Source organism: Manis javanica, chromosome 11 (assembly GCF_040802235.1).
Source record: "Manis javanica isolate MJ-LG chromosome 11, MJ_LKY, whole genome shotgun sequence".
NCBI lineage: Eukaryota > Metazoa > Chordata > Mammalia > Pholidota > Manidae > Manis > Manis javanica.
The window spans coordinates 97,393,453-97,415,621 of NC_133166.1; the positions used below are offsets into that span (position 1 = coordinate 97,393,453).

Sequence of the window (22,169 nt, forward strand, 5' to 3'; positions counted from 1 at the left end):
CACACATACCCGACTTCTGGCCACTAGTACTATTTTTATTGTCTCCACAGTTTTGCCTTTTCCAGAATGCGATACAGTTGGAATCTCATAGTATATAGCCTTTCAGATTGGCTTCTTTCTCTTACTGATATGTATTTAAGGTTCTCCATGTCTTTTTATGGCTTGATAGCTCATTTTTTTATCACTGGATAATATTCCATTGCCTGGATGTACCACAGTCCATTTACCCATTCATTTATTGATGGACGTTTTGGTTGCTTTCAAGTTCTGGCAATTGTAGATAAAGCTGCTATAAACATCCAAGAGCAGTTTTTGGTGTGCACATGTTTTCAACTTATTTGGGTAAATACCAAGGAGCCTGATTGCTGGATCATATGGTAAGAGTATGTTTAGTTTTGTAAAAAACTGCCAAATTATCTTCCCAAGTGGCTGTGCCATTTTGCACACCCACCAGCAATGAATGAGAGTTCCTGTTGCTCCACATCCTCACCGGCATTTGGTGGTGTCATTGTTCTGAATTTTGGCCATTCTAATAGGTGTGTAGTGGTACCTCTTGGTTGTTTTAATTTGCATTTCCTGATGGCATATGATGTGGAGCATCTTTCCATATGCTTATTGGCCATCTGTATATCTTCTCTGGTGAGGAGTCTTTGGCTCATTTTTAAATTCAGGTTGTTTGTCTTCTTATTGTTGAGTTGGGGTCAATATTATTGTCAAAAGACTGAGGAAAAACAGGTGTAAGCCATGAACCAGTGGGGGCCGATTTACATGGTACTTGATAATTAGCAGTAAACTCCCAATAATCCAGAACAGGATACATTAACCCCTACACTGAGCCCTAGGATACAGCCTGGCTACCCTTCCTGCTCCTCTCCCCTTTTTCTTCTGAGTCTTTCTGTTCCTTTGATGTCCCTAACCTGCTGATGTCCCAGGGCCACTCCCTCCTTTGAAATCTGCTAAATACTGTAATTGTCCCCAGTGAATTCATTCTCCTCCCTGTACCTAGTCACTACAATACCCATCGCCCCTCCTCCCTGCGCCAACTCCCAGCTCTGTATTGGAAAAGAAAACTCCTCCCGCCTCTATTTGTCCCAACACCAGGCTGGTGCCAAAATCCAGAGGTTGCCTGGAAGTGTCCCTAGATCACCTCTCATGTTCTCCTCAGGGGCCCCTCCTCAGTTCAGGGAGCTCGGTTTCATTCCCAAGGCCTACCAGGCACCTGTTTCGGACACTGGTAAAGTGAGGGGCAGCCCCCAAAATGGGAGAAGCCCAGCTTTAATGAAAGAATCATGCATTTTGCAATGAAAAGCCCTGGCGGGTGGGAAACTGTTTTACTTTGAGAACACTTAAGAGTGTTACACTTCATGGATAATATGTATTTTGAATGAAGGACATATGCCACCATCGTCTCAGTTCCTCCTGCCTTCCATTGCCTCTGCTGACCGGTGTTGCAGCTTCCTGACTCGTCCACCAGCCTCCTCCTCTCCCAGCCAGTCTACCCTCAGCCATGCTCCTGCAGTTTGCTGAAGCATACCTGCTTGTGTCCAACCACTGCAGAAAGGCCACCTGTCCCCTTTGTCCCTGGGTCACAGTCCAATCTATGACAACCTTTGAGGTCTATCACAGTCCATCCTCCCACTTGCTCCTCCTCCCTTCCAGCCACCATTCTGCAAACATACTGCAGGTTTTCACAACTCTGTATTTTCATTCACCACATCCACTGTGGTCCTAGCATGTGCAAGAAGCTGGGGATGAGCACAGCACTGAGCAGGGCACAGCTTCTGTCTTCCTGGCACCTGGAGCCTCTGCATATGCTTCTTTCTATGCCTGCAATGCCTTCCCTCCTTTCCTGCCTGAAATGCTCAGCCTTCAACATCCAGCAGAAAACTCACTTCCTCCATCAGCATTTGTCAGCTCTCCTGGGCAGAGCCTTCCTGCCTCACTTTATATCTTATTACATCATTCTATAACTACGTGTTGTCATGGTCCGTCCATGAGCTGTGAGCACCTGCCAGACAGGAAAGCATCACTATGTATCTGCAGGTCCTGACACAGTACCCAGCACGTAGTAGGTGCTCATTAAATGATTTCTGCAGATATATACATAGAGAAAGCACCTGCTACGAGCTGAATACTGTTTCATGCATGTTAATTTGCCACCTAAACAAGATTTTAAACTAATCAAGGACAAGGGAGGCTCTGATATTGTCCTTGCAGCCCCAAGGTGTCTAAACATATTGCTGAGAGCAGGATCTCGTGACAGGACACAATCTAAAGAATTGACTGATAGGTATAAACTCACCGGAGTGACTCACCACATCCTCAGCCACTCCAGTTTCAAGTACAAGTTCATCATCAGATGATTTCAGTTCATTATATTTTGGGAGACAGAATAAAAGTCCAGAGAGCCCTACTCAGTTGAGTCAGTCAATAGCAGGGCTTATGTTTGTGGTTAAAGCAAATTACAGAATAATTGCAATTTTGGCAGGTGGGATAGTATTACAGAGGGCACAGAGACCTGGAATTTGTCAAGTGGGAATCCTCTGGGACTTGGACACTTTGGTGAGGTCAACTCTAGAAAGTTCCATGCATGTAATAAGACTTTGGTAAAGGAGAGGACTGCCCATTTTCCACAAGAGCAGCAAGGCTAAAGAAAAATAAGTACATGTAAAGCTAGGATTTGGGGGATAGTATAGCTTAACAGAAATTTTGAAGTAAGTCAGACCTGTGTTTGAATCAAGTGTCTGTGAGAAATTTTCTTAACATTTCTGAGCTTTAGTTTCCTCATCTGTAAAAATGGAAATAATGATGCCTCAGGGTTATTAATAAGGATGAAATAAGATACTGAGTATTTTTAAAAGTTCTCACAACTGTGCCTGGCATGTAGTGTGCGCTCAGTAAATAGTAATTACTAAATATGCCTTGGTTTCACACTGATTTTTCTAAAAATTCGTTTTAAAATCACTAAGCCTGCGAGACAGAGGCTAGACGCCATGGGGGTCTAGACATTTCTCACATATCAGGGTTCAAGAGTAAGGCATGAAGTAGGGAAAAAGTAGTATTTATTGAATGCCTCCTCTGTGGAAGTCTTGAAGGTGCATTGTTCATTAATTGTCAATATCACCTTGTATGATAACTATTATCCTCATTTCACAAGAAAAATTAAGGTTACAAGATGCACCCAAAACCAAATAGGAGGTGGTAATGTGGAGATTTGAACTCAGTTCTTACTGAGTGCAGGTCCAGGGTTCTTTCTGCCATCTCTGGCTCCCACCCCTCTGCCACTCGCCTTTGCAGCTGCAAAGAGGCTATGCACAGCCAGCCACTAGCATAGGATGACCGTGACATGTTGTCAGTTGTCTGACAAAGAGCTGTTCTTCACCCTGGCCCTAATCCTGGCAAATGAAATATCTCCTGGGACAGAGGGGCAGAGGGGAAATGGGGGCTCAGAGGTTTAGCGGCTAAGGTTCCTGGTGTAAGGATTTATGATTTGAGACCACGGAGACCTGCTTTTCCTCTCTGAGCTCATTTTCATTCCCATTAGATGAAGCACTGAACTTCATCAACGCTGCCCAAGTTTTCCCATGAGCACCTGCTGAGAGATGGCAGGTGGTGTGGTTAAGCAACAGACTTGGAAGCCAGGCTACCTGGGCTTGAATCCTACTCTGCTGCACCCTAGCTATGTAACTTCTGGTGATGATTTACCCTCTCTGTGCCTCAGTTTCCCCATCTATAAAACAGATGTTCACAGTACTTACTGCACAGAGTTATGAGGATAAAAGGCATTAAGTATATGGAAAGGGCTTCGCCCACAGTCTGGAATGCAATGAATGCTACATAATGGCATTTGCTGGCATTTTACACTTCAAGGCAAAAGAGAGGAAACTAGGAGTATAAACTCTCCATGGCCTAATCCAAACCCAAAATGTATTGGTATCTTTTCCCTTTAAAATTCTTCTGTGGCTTATATTTAAATTCAGCATATCCATATTTGCTTAATAGAAGACAATATTTAGAACCCTTGTTAAGAATGACACTCCAGCAAGATCCTTTCTGTCTGCCCTGGCACAATGGTGTGCCTATGTGCAGACTCATGCCCAGTTTGATGCAAATAAATGACTTCCAGCATCCCGTTGGCTCTGGTGTCTTGTGGTTTGGAGAACCAGTACCACCAGACTCCAGGAACCTCTGGTGGCCACCTGTGTGGCATCACCCATGCCATCCATGCCACCAGGCTGGCATTGAGATGCCAGAGCCGGAAGCTACCTAAGCTACAGAGAGCAATCTGCCTGGCAGGCACAGGCAGAAAGCCTTGCTCCAGCTGTTCTGCCTTGACACCGCTCACCCATGCGGCACGCTGGGCTTTCTGTTCTGAGGTGGACACGCAGAAACTAACGGAAGATGAGAACGTGCAAAGGGGTTGGATGAAAGGAGATGCTTCGTGGGTAACTGCGCCTGCAGGATTTTTTTGTTGGGAAATTAGGCAATGTGGAAAACATACAGGTAGGCAAAATCATTGGGGATCCTTCCATCTTCTGCTATGCATGTGCAACACTTGAAGATAGAAATCAAGCCCCTTCTCTAACTGCATTTAAGCAACCAGGGCAATGATGGTTCCCCCTTAATAAGGATTAAATTTGCAGGGCACTGTAGCAAAAATATTAGCAACATCCTAAAGAATAAAGTAGGGAAGTGACAAAATAAAGCTTACCACATCCATTGGCCATTGAAAATTATGGCAATAAAAGTCAGGATAGTGGTTACCTCTGGGAGGTAGAGAAAGGCAGTTGTGAGCAGGAATGGTCCCAAGGGGGCTTCTAAATACCTGAACTGGTGGTCTACTTCTTCACTTGTGTGATAGGTTTGTCATGTTTGTTTTATTATTAAAATGAATATATATGTTCTATATAATCGTCTGTATGTACGTTATACTTCACAATAAAATGAACAAAATTTTTAGAAGAAAAAACATGGTAACAAAGACCATATACAATTCAGAATAATAAAGAAAAGAGCAAATTTCAAAGTTGCATGCAGTCTCTATCCAACTCTGTAAAAAGCATATGCATGCGAAAAAGACTGGAGGGCAACACACTAAAATGCTAATGGTGTTGTGATTATGGATAATTTCTCTTCTCATGCCCACTTCCCGAATTTTCATAACGGTAAGTTATACTAAGAAAAGTTCCCTTGAAACACTGAAATAGGGTGTTAGGAACCTTAAATATGATTCTTTTAATTATTTTCAAATCACTCTCCCATCTGTTATCTCACTGATTCTTAACAGCTGCCCTTTGAGGTAGTCGATATCACATAGCTCTGCTGTACAGACTGGCACACGGATGAAGTGTCTGTGACTTGCACTAAGTCATTCAGTTGGGTGGAGGGAGACCCTTGAGTGGGTCCCAGTTTTCCATAGTCCTGCTAATCTCCATGCCACTGCGACTTCATCTTGGGTGACTGGGGCTCCAGAACCCCCAATCTTAAATGGAAGTAGCTGCTCCCTGGGCTCTGGTACTATAGTCCTAGGTGGGTGTCCCTGGCAGAAGATAGACTATATACACGAAGATCCCCAAAGATGCAATCTCACACCCCTTCCTTTTTAGCAAGGCACCAAGTCCATGGGTAAAATTCCTTGGAAATGTTGACAGAAAAAGAGAGAGAGAGAAAAGATAAGTTGCCAGGACCACAGGCTGTTGGAGAATCAAGTTGGACAATATTTCTCAACTCTAGTTTTTGGAGGAGAGATTACTGACATGGGTCTGTTCTTGTGCTATTCAGTGCCTCCCCCAGACACCTTCTCTCCCTCCAGCTCTCTCAGGAGAGGTGGCCAGGGGCTTGCAGAATGGCTCCAGCAGAAGGTCTACATTCAAGACGCTCAGCGCTCAACCCAGGGCCCCTCACTTGAGAGAAGGCAGGGCCTGAGAGAGGGGGAGTACCTTGCTCAAGAATTCCCAAGGGAGAACCAGACCAGACCCCAAACCCACTTTGCACTGGGCCACGGGGAGCCTGAAGCCCTGGTCCACCCTGCAAGAGGAGAGCTCCAGGTGTGTCCTGGAGTTGTGTGGGTAGGGTACAGGGATCACTTTCAGTGACTTCTGTGTGGAGTCTTATGCCCACTCCCCCGGAGACTCATTCCTGAATATGGCTCAACACCATCCACAACTTTGGCCACTGACTACGGGGTAGAAAGAGCCCTGGGAGAGAATCAGGGGTAGCCCCAGAAAACCCTTCTTGATTCCTAATTAGTGAGACAACAACTGAGAACTGGGCCCCACCCTCAATGAACCCTCCCAACAACATTATTATGTGTTAGGTGCTATTATGCATGCCATTTTTCAGCTGAGGAAACTTAAGCCCAGAGAGTGAAATGACTTGTCCACAGCGACAGCTGCTCTATGCATGCCATTTTTCAGCTGAGGAAACTTAAGCCCAGAGAGTGAAATGACTTGTCCACAGCGACAGCTGCTCAGTGCCGACTACTGAGCCAAGTGCCGCCTTTCACACTTCAGAGCCTCCTATGCAAGGCTTTCTTGCAGTTCCTGGGGAGTTTCACTCTGGAGACGCTTACATTAGTAATCCCCACAATTCAAAAGGACTTTAGGGAAAGTGTGGGCTTTCCAAAACAGAACAGAAAAGACCCACCCCACTCTCCTCCCGAGCTGAAGAAGTGGGTTGAGCCAGGATTGGACTACTAGTACCCTGCTGCTTCCTGGACTCATTTTAACTTCTCGTTAATTTGCCTCTCTAAAGCTCTGTGGGCAAATACAGCGTCAGGGTTGGAAGAAGAGTCATGGGGCTTGGGGAGGGAGAAGGAAGGGACCGTTCCCTGGACTAAAAAACTGCTAAAATCTTTATATATCTCTTAAACTTTTTTTTTTTTTTTTTTTTGCTTTTGGCTCACTGCAATGTTTTGGTGTTTAGATTCCGTTGCCACGAGGGGTCTGTTTTTAGCTGCGGAGTTCCATCCCCTCCCCTTTTAACTTTTTTCCCTTCTTTTTTGCACATGCCCCAGCATGAAGTTTCCCAATTCTTATCTCACTCAGCAAAACATACCAAGGCTGGTCTGAATGTGGATTCCCCAGGCGGTTCCCCAGCGTGAAACCTCAGCAACATTCAAGTCTCAGCTTAACCCTCTTTCCTGGAGGATTAACCCCTTAAGTAACCCTGGCCAGGGCTTCCTTCTCAGGGGGAAAGGCATTCTTTGCCTTTGTGCAGAGAAGCATTTTGGTCTGGTAAGCTTTTCTTGCCCCGCCTCTAGATGGTACAGAGGGTACACGCTGGACATCGGTGGCATTGACTGAAGTCAGGGTACAATGAGGAAATGAGGACGCGCAGGACTCAGATACTGGCCGCCCCTCCGGCCGCACACACGTCCGGGTTCTGCTCTTCCACTGCGCTTTCCCAGTCTGGGCAGGCATGTCACAGTCCTCCCGGGGCTGGGGGCAGGGAGGCGAGGCAGCAGCAGTTTTTGTTTTCCTTGGATAAGAGTTTCATTCACAAGGGGGTGGACTTAACTTCTCTGTCAAGATTCTTATCGCTTTTAGAGTTTCAGTGGGAAAGGGAAACAGAATGCCACGCTCAGACTTCTCTGAACAGCTGACAACATTTCTATCCAGGTGTGACAGGGAGATTCAAAACCAAGAATTACTAGAATGAAACAAGACTAGTAAGAGGAACGGGAGGCATGATGGTAATAAATATAAACCGACAGGGGGCTGTGGACTCCTCCGTCTTAATTACCTTTCTCTTACATTGTTCTGTGAAGACTGGCCTGTTGGTTTACCCTGCTGCGCCAAATTGAATTTCCCCGCAAGGGCAGGACGAAGCTTCCGCAAATCTGGTTGGGGTGCACTAATGGAATCGTTTAAAATGTAAGCTGGTTAAAGATTTCTGCAGACATTTCAAAGAGAAAACCTGAAACCTTCCACGGGTCCTCTCCCATCTCCTTGTTTCACTTTATAATAATGCAGTTTATTCCAGGGCAGTAGATGAGCGGAGAATCTCAAAGAACTTTCATTTATATTTACAAACGCCCTTCCTCCTGGGCGGGCGGCCTTCTAGGGGTTGCGCCAACACGCCTAGGGTTTACCCCGCATTCGCAGCAGGGTGGGGTGCGGTGGTGTGGAGCGGGGTGTGCGCGTGGAGACGGGAGAGCCGTTACCAGGGCGAAAAGTAAAGCAAAAACAACCGCCCGACGCGTCCTGCGGGACACCGCCGCTGGAAACCCCGTCCGGTCCAGGACAACATCCCCAAGGATCACGCGTGGAACTCCGGGACCTGCCTTCCGCGTCGTTCTGGGCCCGAAACTTGGGGTGGGGGGTCCTGGGTGAGGCTCGGGTTTGGGGGAGAGGAACCCGGGCATGCGGGACTCAGTTTGACCGGGATTCAGTTTGACCTGAAGCTTTGAGGGGCTCTGCCTACGCTGGTGGGCAATCGGGATAGGGAGAGGGCCAGAGATTCCACGGGGGTGCAGGACTGTGTGTGTAAACGAGGAGGGGGTGGGGGCAAGGAGCGGGAGAAAACCCTTCATCACCAACCGACTGCAACAAGCTAGGGCTGCAGGTGCAGTGGGGTGGGGCTGCGGGTGAGCCCCAAGCTCCGTGGCCTTTTCAGCCCTTACCCCAAATTACCTGCATGACCTTCATCGCCTCTCTCCCAAACGGCAGGTGGGAGCAGGTGTTTCTGCCCCCGGCCGCTAGCCCACACCCCACGGGCGCGCGCGGGCCTCCTTCCCAGGCAGGTTCGAAACGTCTCTGGCCACACTGGCGTCCGCATATATTCGTCCCTAAACTGCTGAGGAGGTCCCTGGTTCTGTCACTCTCAAAGCCGAGACAGCTGCGGTCGGGTAATTGGAACCGGGAAATCGGTTTTATGGTTCAAATCTAGTTGTGCGGAGCCCAGCTTCGAATCTGAGGCGTAGGGCCCCGTCTTTCCCGCCACCCTGGCTTGAGGGCGGAAGGGATTTCTGCTCTGCCCACTCATTTCGGCTCCGTCAGTGGGCCCCTAGTCCCGGCCGTCCTGTCGCAGCGCAATCCGCTCTGCGTGCAGAACACGTGGAAGCTTTAGACGGTTTTCCCCAAATGTTGCCTTAGAGCCGGGCGACCCCTGCCCCGCCCAGCTCGAGGGGCCCCGTACGCCGCCCCTTTCCTCCTCTCCCCGGCCACTCGGCCTCAGCTCCACTCTAAGCCCCTCCCTGGGCTGCCTCTGATTTCTCCAGGTCTCTCATCGTCCACAGTCTCGTTCTTTCCACTGAGAATCTCTCTGTCAATTTCAAACGCTTTGTGGTTAAAAAATCCTAATCTACACCGTAGCCCTAGTCCTCGTCTCGGAGAGGAGGTCCCGACCCGCCCGCAGGCGGTCCGCCGGCGCGCTTGTCTGGAGTGTACCGGGCTGCGGGCGCACGGTGCCCTCCGCGACTGACTGAACCCTCCGAATTCCTGGGGTCCCTGCCGCGGAGGACAACCCGGGCGCATAGCGGTGTGAGTTCACGGTAGGGGGCCTTTGGGCACCTCTCCCACACCGGAGACTAACGCTTCTGCCCCCACCCCACCCCTCCCTGCTAGAGAAGGAGGCGTTTGGCCTGGGAGGGGATATTTCTCTGAACTCCAGAAAATGACCACGCATTTTAGAGAAAGGTCGTGCCCGCTTCCCAGCCTCACCTAGTCTGGGCTGCGGCCAGGACCCGCCCCTCCATCTCCCCCACCCCCCACCCCCCGACCTAGCGGAGGGATAGATGCCAGCGTGGTGGAGTCATGCCGCTGGCTTGGGCACCATTGGCTCATGCCTGGAACACGCAGCGGCGAGTACGCACATCTGGCGGCCCGCCCGGGCGGCTCCGGTCCTGATATGGAGAAAGAGGGCGGGCAAGATGTGTGTCCGAGCTTGCGAGGCCGGGAGAAGGCGCCCCAGCAGGCTCCTCCCCAAGCTTGCATCACCAGTCCCCCCTCCTCCCTTCCCGTTCTGGTCCCTCCTCCATACCCCCTCCCCTATCCCAGCCTAGTTCTGCCGGTTCTCCGGGGAAGCTATTAATAGCATTACGTCAGCCCGGGACTGGGAACCCGGAGTAGAACGGGAGCGCCGCCAGCCCCAGGGCTATAAAAGGGGTGATGCAACGCACTTCAAGCCACAGTCGCTCGCAGCGAGGGGCGCACTGCACAGCCCTTGGCCTGCGCCGCCCGCCTGCGCGCCGGCAGGGCGTCCTCCCCGGTGCTCACCCGCCGGCCCCACCGCCAGCCAGCCCGCCCTGACCCCACCCCGCCCGCCCTCTGGACCCTGGCCGCCCGGAGTGGAGACAGGAGGTGAGCGCTGGAAGCGAGTGAGTGAGCGCGGCGAGGGTGGCTCGCTTTCATTCCCTTTGCGCCCCTCTAGTAACCAGTCCCCCGACCCCTACGCCCACCCCAACCGCATCCCCAGCATCGAAAGAACTCTGCCCTAACTTCTCCGAGCCACGCTGCTCCTCAGCGCTTCGGAAAGTTTCTCCCGAAGAACTTTCTCTTTTGACTTAGGGCGCCAAAGTGTCCCGGAGACGGAGATCTCGGAGGGGCTCCCGCCTCTCAGCCGACCGGGAGCACTGCTGCGCTCGCCCGCCGCGCTTGCGGACCCCACCGGGAGCGGGCGTGGGAGGGGGCCGCGCGGGATCCCGAGGCTGTCCGGCTCGCCGGCCCGCTCCAGCCTCCCTTGGTGTCGCGGCGCTGCTGCTCCGAGCCCAGCCGTACCGAGGCCCGCGGAGAGCGCCGGGCCCGGGTGCTCGCGGAAGGGCTGCCCGGGGGCCGAACCGAATGAATGGGAAGGGAGTGGCGAGCGGGGGACGCGGGCGCCGCCGCTGGGGGTCGCCCTGCGCACCGCCGAGCGCGGGGCCGCAGGACAGCGCTGGGGGACGGGAGCGAAAGTTGGCCGGGACAGGTTGAGAGGAGGTGAGCGCTCGCGTCTCTGCCTTGGGGCGGAAGGCGGAGGCGGCGCCGGCACCTGCCAGTGTCGGGCCCCGGGCCGGAGACGTCCCGTCCAAGTCTCCCACAGGCGTTTCTTTCGTACCTGTGACTCTAGCTCTGGCTTTTCTTCCGGCGCGTTCGCGCGTTTTACTGCTTTTCGTCCACAGAGACCCAGCGCGGGCGCGGGGTGGAAGCCAGTTCAGATACTGAGGGGATGGTTTCTTCGTGGTCTGGTGGCCAGGGACCCTGAGGGCTTATGCGGCACATGATGTCCTTGAGCCTCAGTATGCTCAGTTGGGAGACGTGGCCACACAGGCACTACTGGCTCCTTCTGCCTGGTTCTCATGAGATGGGGCTTGGACCGGATAACCACCGGTTATCCTTTCTGGCTGGAGCTTTTCAGGTTCTAGAATGGTGTAACTGGAGCACAAGAGGTGGTGAGGGATCCTGAATGACCTGAATGGGGGAGGTCTCTAATGTCACTGACCAGCTTCCGAGGCCATGGGAGGAAGGGACTTCTCTGTGGGGCACCCCTTCCCTTCCCAGCTTAGTTCCCAGCGGCTTGCTCTCCGTCTCTGCTTCCCCACACCCTGTTTTCATCTCATCTCCTCACTTTCCCTAATTTCATTACCTGGATCACATAAGCTTCCTTTATAAATAGGGGAATTGCTAAACCCTTGATGGAGCCAGAAAAGGAGAGGGAGGCTAGAAAATCTAGGCTCTCAATGCACCTATTTCAGCGTGGGTGACAGTCACACCTGTCTGGGGCCTCTGTCTCTACTGTCCCCCTTGTTTTGTATTTAGCATTTGTTGTAAAATAATACTACAGCATACAGGCTCCTGCTTGGAGGATATCCTGGCAGGGCAGTGGGTCTGGCAGTTGTTACTGTCTGGACTGTTGAGGAACCAGCATGCAGGTAGCACTCCAGGCTCACTGTGGAATGAGGTACAGCTCCCAGCACCCATGGCAGCTATTGGAGCCTTCCAAACCTTCCCGGCCTTCCTGTCTTAACCCCACCCTTCTCTTTCTCCCTGTTGGCCCTCTCTCTCTCCATTATTCTTTCTTCTATAGTCCCTTCCTGTCTTTGTCCTGTCAAAGTCTCTCCTCTGTGGTGGGTACTGCTGACCCCTTATCTACCTGGCCAGTGGCTCTGGTCTCCATTTGTCTGGTTGGTTGATCCCCATGGCGTTCGGTCCCTGTTGTTGGTGATGGAGCAGAATGAGCAGTGGGTGCCAGGTCAACAGCTTGGCCTGGGCTGGGCCTCTCAGCAGCTTTATGGCCTTGAGGAAGTCACTTTACCTTCCCGGACCTCACTTTACGCAGTTACAATTGAAGAGCTGACTTAGATGATGCTACCAATGGGTGTTCTGTGGCACTGAATAGGATCCATGATTTCCTCCTCTTTCAGACTGTCTAGGCATGGAACAGGGTAAGTGGTTGCAAGTGTTACCAGCCTAGGGAGGAGGAAGTACATAGCTAGGACACCACAGAAACCAGAACTGGTTTCATGTGTGAGAACTGGTTATTTCTCAAGTACTTCAGACCAAGGGAGACAAGCTGGTACCAGCAAATAGCGGGGTGAAATTGCTCTGGTGTGTCAGGACCCTAGAGGTCAATCAAAATGCAAAGCTGTGGCTGACCTGCATTTCTTGAGGGTTCCAGTTAATTCCTTATCAATAGGGCTAAATTGTATTGACGTTATGAGTTGCCCCTGAAATGGGAGAAGTGGAATCACAGTAATAATGGCGACTCAAGTACATGTGTAGATCCACCTTCAGGGCTCTCTTAACGATTTTTCTAACAGCTCTGTGAAGGATTTGGGTAGGTAGTACTGGTCTCATTTTACAGACTAGGAGACTGAGGCCCAGAAATTATGAGTTTGTCAGTGTTTAGCTTGTGAGTGGTAGTGATAGGCTTGGAAGCATCATCTCTGGTCCTGAAACACAGCCTTACACTCACAGCCATCAAGTGGACTGAAGAAAGGCCAACCGTGAAGGAGAGAAGGACTGGTACTGGCTTCCTACTGTCAGATGTTCTACGAGCAGTACTTAGGGGAAGAGATGAAAATTAAAAGTGAAAATTCAACATAGTTGAAGCTACTAGGAAGTAAAATCTGGGAGCTGAATTTACAGTTAAAGAAATACATTCTGTAAGGTTTCACTTTCTTGAAAATGAAGAAACTAACAGTGATATGACATGATTTCTGATTGGAAATAATGAAGCAAAAGCAAAATGTAAGTAGAAAGTCTTTGTAGTAAGTCTGGACAAGTTTAAGATCAATGTAGGAAGTCAACTCAAAAAAATCCCCCAATCACATTTTTTTTCTTCAGTTACAGAGATGTTAGAGGACTGGCAATGAGTTACACAGTTTGCAGAAAAATTGTCTGAGGATTTAATTTCATTTTCATTGTACGGACACAGCCTGGGTGGGGCTGAATCACACCTTTAAGAAAATGAGTAAAGGAATACCTAGAAAGTTATCTAGAGAAACTAAGCTTTAGCAAAGGCAGAGAAAGCCCAGATCTCTGCGGATACTACTGTTTTTCTTTCTGAAAAGCTTTTAACCTTTTTACAAGCCATTTCCATCCCTAAGTAAGCCCACCCAATGCTCTTAATAAAAACATTCCATACCACTGACACTTCAGTTTCCTTCATCAGGATCACTGACTTTCCACTAAGAAGGACAAAACAATCTCAAAGAGCAGACCCCAGTCCCAAGGGCTCATTAATAAACTTAGTGGGGAGGTGAAATGGAACTACACTCAACTGCAGTGGAATTCAAACTACCCGTGTAGAAGGGAGCCATCCAGTCCCACAAACAAAGGGCAGCCTAGTGGTAGCTCTGAATTCCCTCCCTGAATACTGGGTTTTGAATGAAGTTGGAAGGGAGTAAAAACCTGAATGCATGGGAGAATCTTAGCCTCTGGCTTTCTCAGAGTTTATCACCTGTTGGAGAAGGACCTTCCCAGCATCCCAAGATTATAGAATCCTATATCAACTTAATCAGTTGATAGAAGAACATCAGTTCTGATTTACAGCACCAGATTTGGGGAAGAGAATGATAAACATTTCTGGAGTTTCTTTCAATAGTTAATGGTGGCATTTCTTGGCCTGGAATTCCCGCCTTCATCAGTGTATTTCCGAGATTACGGGGGAGTTGGTTAGAGGTCAGGTTGTTCTATTTAGAAGTGTTTGAGATCAAGGAGAGAGACCAGCTACCCTCCCCACTGAACCTCAGTAATAATATACCTTCTAGTTGCATATTGTTTTCCAGGTCATGTTCATGCATTATTTCCTCAACTCCTTGCACAACTCAGGGAAAACAGGACGAATGTTGTTAGTGGAGGAAGCAGGCACTGGGAGGTATGACAGTGACACATTGAATAAGTGGGCCTCAAATCTTGATCTTCTGATCCCAGTCTGGGGATTTTGTGGGTAAAAGACACACTTCTACATACTCCTGGTCGGTGAGCAGCAGCCTGAGTGTGCACCGTGACAAAAAGATCAGCAATTTGTTACATAGAGTTGAAGTTTCCCCAGGACTCGTTGCTTAGCCTCCCCTTCATTGCCTCGGCTCCAGGACCCCCACCCACCCCATGCCTGCCCTCCTCCTAAGAAAAATTTGCTCCAGTTGTTTGCTTCTGCAACATAGAATAATCTATCTATATTCTATAAATTAAAAGCATGAGTTTTGGATTCCAACTTAATTACAAATCCTGATGCTGTCTCAGATTAACTCTAACATTAGGCAGATTATTTAGTTTGTCTAATCCTCAGCTACCTCATCTACAAAGTAAAGCCTAGGACCTAACTCACTGTGTTCTCACGAGGGTTAAAAGAGATAGTACACGTAGGGTTTCTGGTGTGAAGGAGAAACTTGTTAAATGTCAGCCATTTGCCAAAGGGCCCCTTGTCCGGCTGGACTTGGCTAATGGCTGCAAGTCCCCAGATTGAGAAGGATGCTCCAGGGGACCACGGGCCTAGGCAGTCCCCACACACATCACCCCTGGAGAACTGACTGCAGGGATGAGGGGAAAGCCACTGGTGGAGGGAGTATGCAGCAGGGAGAGGTTTATGGGGGCCGTTCCAGATCGGAACCCTGATGCTATTAATGTTGCTACCCTTTCTTTTCCTTTTTTGTCTCTTTGGGCTCCCTGGGCTCGAGAATGATAGAAGTAGATGGGACCTCGGAGGCTATTTGATTTGGACACCCCCTACCCATTTCACGTATTCAGTCAGGCAGTCTCCAGCAGTCAGGAGTCATTGGAAACGGCCCGTAATAGGCGCTGGATAGAGCAATGGCGGGGACTCAGTCCCCTGGCTGTAGGCACTCTCAGCCATTTGCCACACGAAGACTGAGTCTCAGAGAGAGAGAGCTCATGTCACATAACTCCTTAATGACAGAGCCAGTCCCATGTCCTCCTGTGCCCCCAGCCCAAGCTTTTCCAGATAGCGCAGGGCTGAACAACCCCCACCGAAGAGGTCCAGATTCTTAGCTCCTGACTTTTCTTTGCTCTGAGATCTTTGGCTGCACTGACCCTCACCTTAAGAAGGGGCTGCTAGTCGCATGGGATCTGAATCCCATGCCAGGCCAGGGCGAAGAAACACACCAGCCATGGTTACCATCCTTTTCTCACTCACTTGGATCCAGCTACCCAAGGGAGAAGCTTCAGAGATATATTTGCTAAATTTTGCTCCTTTTACTTCTCCTCACTGATTCAATTTGATTTCAGACGCCTTCTAAGTTTCTTTTTGAAAATGAGACCGAAAATGGGGTCACATAATAGTCTTGCTGATTTTTAAAAAATGTTCTTCCTCTTTCAGGATCATGTGAGGCTACATTTGCATATATGCACACACGCCAAAATTAATAGCTCTTATGAGTTGAGAATAGCCTGAAACGCCACCCCTTATAATTTTCAGTTAAGCATTTTTTCCTCATCACTGAGCTATGTATTTTAAGAACCTTTTCCTCAAGATGCGGATGCAATGAAAACAAAACCGAAAGCTTATGGGACTTATCTCTGAGGGTGGGGCTCTGGTGTTGGAGGTCACAAGTGTGGTAGGGGGCGGAGGAGGGTGCTTGACCCCACGCCCCCAAATCCCTGAAGTAGTTTGGGTTTCCATGTGTCTTTCAGCAAAATGATGCTTCAACACCCAGGCCAGGTCTCTGCCTCGGAAGTCAGTGCCTCTGCCATCGTCCCCTGCCTGTCCCCTCCTGGGTCACTGGTGTTTGAGGATTTTGCTAACCTGACACCCTTTGTCAAGGAAGAGCTGAGATTCGCCATCCAGAACAAGCACCTCTGCCACCGGATGTCCTCAGCACTGGAGTCAGTCACTGTCAGCGGCAGACCCCTCGAGATGTCAGTCACGAAAGCCGAGGTAGGTCCTCCCAGAGGGCCCGTTCTTTCAGTCCTTGTTTATTGCATCCCTACCATGTGCCAGGCATGCTGTAGGTGGGGGGCTGTATGGAGCATGGTGATTTTCATCTTTACAGGGACCCAGGTGGCCAGACTTGGAGCAAGGACCAGCCAGCCACACGCACAGCCATGTGTGATGCTCACAGTCTTGGCACCATGTTCTGCTCCAAGTTCATTTCTGTGTCTGACACTTTCACTGTTTCCTACTCAGCAGCCTTTTATAAAACACCTGGAGTAAAAGACACGGTAGAGGTCTGAGAGGTGGTCGCTGGTGATGGTCTCTACTCTCCCGTTGGTCTTGCCCTCACAGATGCGAGATAAGAGTGTTTGGGGCTTATTTAACTGGCATGATCACTGCCTTTGGTCAGGGGGAGATGGGACTTGCCCAAAAAGAACTGAGCTTAAAAGGAAGTTGGTTGAGAATCTTTGTGATTCCATAAAAGGGGGATGGGATGATAATGACTCTTGCACTGGACTGATGGAAGCTTGAAGGTGATGGCATCTGTGAGGGGCCTCGCTTGTGGTTAGCATTCAGTGAATGGTAGCTGGGACTTCGGTGTGGTGCTGTAGCCACAGGGCATCATTAGGGCATTGGCTGGACCCCAGTTAACCTCAAGAGGTCACTGGTGCCTAGTCCAGTGCTGGACAGTGCAAGGTGGACCATGGGACTCCCAAGGACTTTTTTTTTACATTTTCTAAATAAGGATCTTGAAATAACAGAATGCAAAGAATCTTGTAGGATCCCTATAGAAGGAAGAATTCATTCTGCAGGGATATTTGGAGGGTTCACCAAAGGGGACAGCAGGCAGCCTGCTTCCTGGAAATAGTCCTTAAAGCCATCCAACCCACCTAATATGATTCTGTGTTCACCAGGTGACGTTCTGATCTTAGGTCAGTTTAATAAGCAGAACTTGCCAGTGGGAAGAGAATGCCCTGACTAACTGGCTGAATGTTCTGGTCCCCTTGGTTGCTGGAATTCTCATCCTCAAATAAGACGCTGAGCCCGGGACACCCACAGGCATCCTGTGCGTTTGGGCAGCATGAGTCCACCCCCAGATCCCAGTCACCTCTGAGATGGCAACACTGTAGAGTGAGGCCACTGTGGCCGGGGGAGGACACAGGATGAGGAGCTGAAAACCTGGGTTTATATCTGGGTTTTGAGGCCTCCTGGTCTTGTAATGATGAGCTGGTGATCCCTGGGCCTCCCTAGACACATTATTACAGCCACTTTGTCCTCATTTTCGCATCAGTAAAGTGAGGGGATTGGACTAACTGGTCTTAGGAAAGCCTTTTCCGTCTCTGACAGTAAGTGACTCTTGAGATTTGTTCTACTTTCAAGTACTTCCTCATAGAAGAAAACCCTGACTCCTCTGCCACCTACCCCAAACTGTCATGTTGCAGAGGAAACACTAGCATTGGTGCCTTCTTGATGAAGACATAGAGAGTCAGGTTAAAGGTAATAGCTAAGGCTTATAAAGCATTGGCTGTGAGCTAAATAAACACTGGGCAAGGCTTTTTACGTACATTAAGTAATTTGACCCTCCTCACAGCCCTACTAGGTAGGTAAGATTATTGCTCCCATTTCATAGATGAGGAAACGGAGGCTCAAGAGTATGGTAACTTGCCCAAGGCCTCCCAGCTAATAGGTGGTGAGGCTGGGATTGAAAGGCAGGTTAGTTTAAACCCAAATGTCTGCCTGTGTAACTCTGGGATCCAGGATATGGAAGGTGGAAATTCCTCTTGCTCCATTTCCCCCTTGGACTTTGTTTCTTTAAATTGTGAGGTCTTGCATCTCAGTCCGAGCAAAGCCAGTGTCAAAATCCCGAGGACTAGCAGTGTCAGATGTGAGGTGATACGGCATCTCAGGATCTCTGTGGTTTGAGGTGTGGCTCCCATGCCCTCTCCCCCCCTGTCCAGTGCAGGGACAAGTGGCATGATGAGGTCTGACATGAGCAGCCTAAGCCGTCACCCCTCTGAGCCCATTGGACTGGAGTCTCTAAGCCAAGTCCCACGGCCAGACTTTGCTGATTCTCCATCAGTCCTCAGACAACATCTGGATCAAAGTGAACTTGCGTAAAGGAGAAGCACCTAAAGCAGGACAGGGTTTTATTCTCTGAGGATCCCCAGGGCTGGCTGGGGTGGGAGGGTGGGGACAGAAGAGATAAGTATTTATTTATGTGTTGGATGAATCAATGGATAGTTCTAGTTCACTGCCCACCGGTGGCACCAGGCCATGGCGTGATAATGCACTTGGGTTGGGCAAATTGGCTTGGGCTCCCCCTTCTCCAGCAGCTCCACGGCTTCTCTGAACTCAGGATGGGGGCACTAAGATGCTCCAGGTGAAGACAGGTGGGACTTGAATCAAAGAAGAGGTGGGGGAAAGGGTGGCTAGGGGATGTTCCTGAGGTCATTCATGGTTCTAGGGGAAAGGACATACTTACCAATCAGAATCCTGATCTAAAAGATCACAGTTGTTGCCAGTCATTATCAATTTGAATATCCAACTCCTATTTCACAATCCAAATGCATTTTTAAATAGGCTACATTTTAATTTACTAATATTGCCAATGTGATTTTAGTTAACGGTTCTTTGATTTTCCTTATTCATTTTTAAGTATGTATGTTTGTAGGTTTCATGCCAGAGTCCAGGGCTTTATTTTGTAAATAAATAAAGAAACGTGGGCTGCCCTGGCTTCCCAGATTTTGCTGGCAAGAAAAGGCAGTGCATTTGAGGTGGGCTGCATTTCTGGCCTCGCGTTAAGTGTGTGTCTCTTGAATTTTATAGGTAGCCCCTGAAGAAGATGAAAGGAAAAAGAGGAGACGGGAAAGGAATAAGATCGCTGCCGCCAAGTGTCGAAACAAGAAGAAGGAGAAGACGGAGTGCCTACAGAAGGTGAGTGCCCTCTCATCTCACCCCTTCCTCTGCGCCCTCTGGCTCCCCCCAGACCTCATGTTGCTGTCAGAAGGGAGTGAAAAAGTCTGCCGCCCAGAAGTAGTTTCCCAAGAAGGGCATTGTAGCTGTGGCAGAAATGCCAGTTGCTGAACAGGGTGTAACAAAACTATGAGCACAATGCATGGGACTCTGGACGTTTGCAAAGCAGGTGTGTGGATTTAAAACCACTGGATTTTTGAACGCCCAGATTCCCAGCAGCCTCAGCTGGTCCGCACATGTTCGGCAGCTTGCAGGCTGCAGGTAGGTCAGTCAAAGAGGTTTCACTTGCCTTTTTTCCTGAGAAAAGGAAGCTGCCAGCTCTCATTTGGCTCACTATGAAAAGCCTTTAATTAATCTCTTTAAACAAGTTATTTCCTTAATCCACACGCAGTGGTTACACTTTCTTTGCATTCCTGTCTAGTTCCTCAGTCTGCAGCCCTTCTCAGCTCTGGCCGGGGCCGGGGTGCAGTCCTTCCAGCAACTGTGCGCCCTCCCCCCGGGTGTGGACAGGCCAGCACAGAGGCTTCACTCAGGTTCCACAGGTCCCCAAGGGTTCTGCTGATTGCTCCAGGGAGTCAGTGACAATTAAGACATTTCATGTTGCCACATACATCCTTTCTGGGAAGGTGAACTTCTCCGTGAAATCAGTGATGCACAGACTAAGAACCATGAGTCTGGATTTCTCCCCAGCCCCCCGGGCCCTCTGAGCTGTTGGTTCTGCTACAGTGTCATTACTATTAGACCCAAAACCTGCCTCGACCTTAGTGGAAACTCAAGGGCATCTCCGAAGAAGTTTCCAAGTTCAAAGGCTTCTCCTGGGTCTGGATTCTTCCAGACTGAGCACTGTTGTCCCAGCTTTGTGGCGCACTGTAGCAGGGGCATGACAGGATTCCCTTGGCAGGCCGTTCCCAGCTTGATGAGCCCTCATGTGTCCCAGGGGCCACCCCCCAGCCACCTCTCCTCACTGGACCTTCACTCCTTTCCTCATGATTCTGTTGCTTGTCCCCCAGGAGTCCGAGAAGCTGGAGAGTGTGAATGCTGAACTGAAGGCCCAAATTGAGGAGCTCAAGAACGAGAAACAGCATTTGATATACATGCTCAACCTTCATCGGCCCACATGTATTGTCCGGGCTCAGAACGGGCGGACTCCAGAAGATGAAAGAAACCTTTTTATCCAACAGATAAAGGAAGGAACATTGCACAGCTAAGCAGCCATGGAATGTATGGGGGCAACTGGAGAGTCCTCACTGAATCCTTTTACATCCAAAACCCTGAAGCCTTTGGAGATCTGACTTCCTGTGCACTTCGAATCTCAGCGGTAAAGAACCATCGGTGTGGGAGACAGCCCTCGGTGACTTAGCTGGGCCTGTCCACTCTGCCCCAGAGTGGACTTTGGACCAGGGCAAGGGCATCTTTTGCCCCAACTCCAGGATGTAGGCCTTATCATACTGGCTATTCTTGGATTCTCCAGATGGCCCCTGGTTGGGGTCCTGCCTGCTTTCATCTGGATTTTACAAAACCCAGGACTCCCACCATTAGGATTCATGCAGAAAGGATTCATGCAGAAGTATCTGTACCTTGGGTGGGTGGGGTGGGGCCACCTCCTCAGCTGCCACTGTCACTTGTAGGGGACGTGGAGTGAGAATGGCATTTAGCGAAGTTGTATGATGGCCAGGGTTGTGCTTTCTAGCAAATGTGGTGTTACGTACAGGAATTACTGTGTGCAAGGCATTTGTTTCAAAAGTAGGCATTGTGCTCTTCTGGTGTTTGCCTCACACAACACTGGGGCGGCCTTTCCATGACGTTCCTCAGATGTGGTTTCTGAGAGTCTGGGCAGGCTGTCACCATGGGCAGTGTCTTACAAAACGTTCAGGCGGCCGGAAGAGCCTGGCAGCCCAGGGAGAACAGAAGTCTGCTGGTCAGCAGTGCAGTTTTGTGCCAACAGAGAAGGTCTCCTTTCCCTCAGCACCTAGGCATTAACACAGAATTCACGGGTGTGAGTGAAGGTCCTGTGTTATAGTCAGTTATGTCACAGGAAAAAAGCAAGAAGAAAGTCTAACTTCCAAAGGGTTACAACTCCCTGCTCAGTGACAGGTGAGAAGTTCCTTCTGTGCCGGGAGAGCCAAAGAGTATTCCGTGTTCCTTTTCTTGTAGTTTGAAAACCACATTCAGGGACACCTGTTGGAAGCCAGGTGAGACCTAGGCTTTAGCATTATTGGATATGAATGGTATTGTTTTCGTCATGCGGCTGTCTGTGGAAACCTGGCCGAGAGCGTTTCCAGCTGTGAGAGGTCATTCACACTGGCCACAAGGACTCTGGCTACTGTCTCAATTCTGATGTTTCTGTGAAATCCTCAGAGTGTTTAATCTTCCTCGATAGTATCATCACAATTTTCTGTAAGAGGAAATACTACTTATTTATCCTAGTCTTTCTAACCTTGTCAATGTAATAAATATTGGAACCAAAGACGTGGTAAACTGAAGTGTTACGCTGGTTTCTGTTCTTTTGCATTGGTGGGTTGTTGAGATCTCGTCACCCCCTACCCCTTTCCTCTCTGTGTGGTGGGGGAAGGGAGGGGATTGTTTAGCTTTAAATACTCTGCAGGTGTCCTTTGTCCTCTGGGGTGCCATTAGGTGGGAGAGTTGACTTTCAATCCTAGTCCTCAATCTCTGGCATCTGATACTTCCTTTCTCACTGACAAACCCTGGAACAAGCACCCAGTATATCCTTTTGACCAACTGCTTGGAGTTAAGATCAAATTTTGATAGAAAATCTGAATTGCTAAATAAAACTATCAATGTCTCTGAATGTACAAATGCCTAAAACATACACCTGTTGTTCGACTTGAGCCACGGACACCTTACATTCTGCCACAGAACTTCAA

General features: G+C 49.4%; 1 protein-coding gene across 4 annotated transcripts in view; it reads left to right on the plus strand.

Moving 5' to 3' along the window:
• The window catches only part of ATF3 (activating transcription factor 3), a 57,735-nt gene extending 35,968 nt beyond the window's left edge, over nt 1–21,767 (plus strand). Inside the window, exons 1-4 of one of the 4 annotated variants that reach the window (XM_037015321.2) lie at nt 10,128–10,318; nt 16,071–16,314; nt 19,138–19,245; nt 20,295–21,767. In XM_037015321.2, coding sequence (XP_036871216.1) covers nt 16,075–16,314; nt 19,138–19,245; nt 20,295–20,492 — 546 coding nt within the window. In that variant the 5' untranslated portion in view covers nt 10,128–10,318; nt 16,071–16,074 and the 3' untranslated portion in view covers nt 20,493–21,767. Of the gene's footprint in view, nt 1–10,127; nt 10,319–12,911; nt 13,167–16,070; nt 16,315–19,137; nt 19,246–20,294 lie in introns of those variants that run through there. The other 3 variants (XM_037015320.2, XM_037015322.2, XM_073216971.1) reach the window with 3 other exon arrangements.
• Nucleotides 21,768–22,169: the final 402 nt, after the last annotated feature.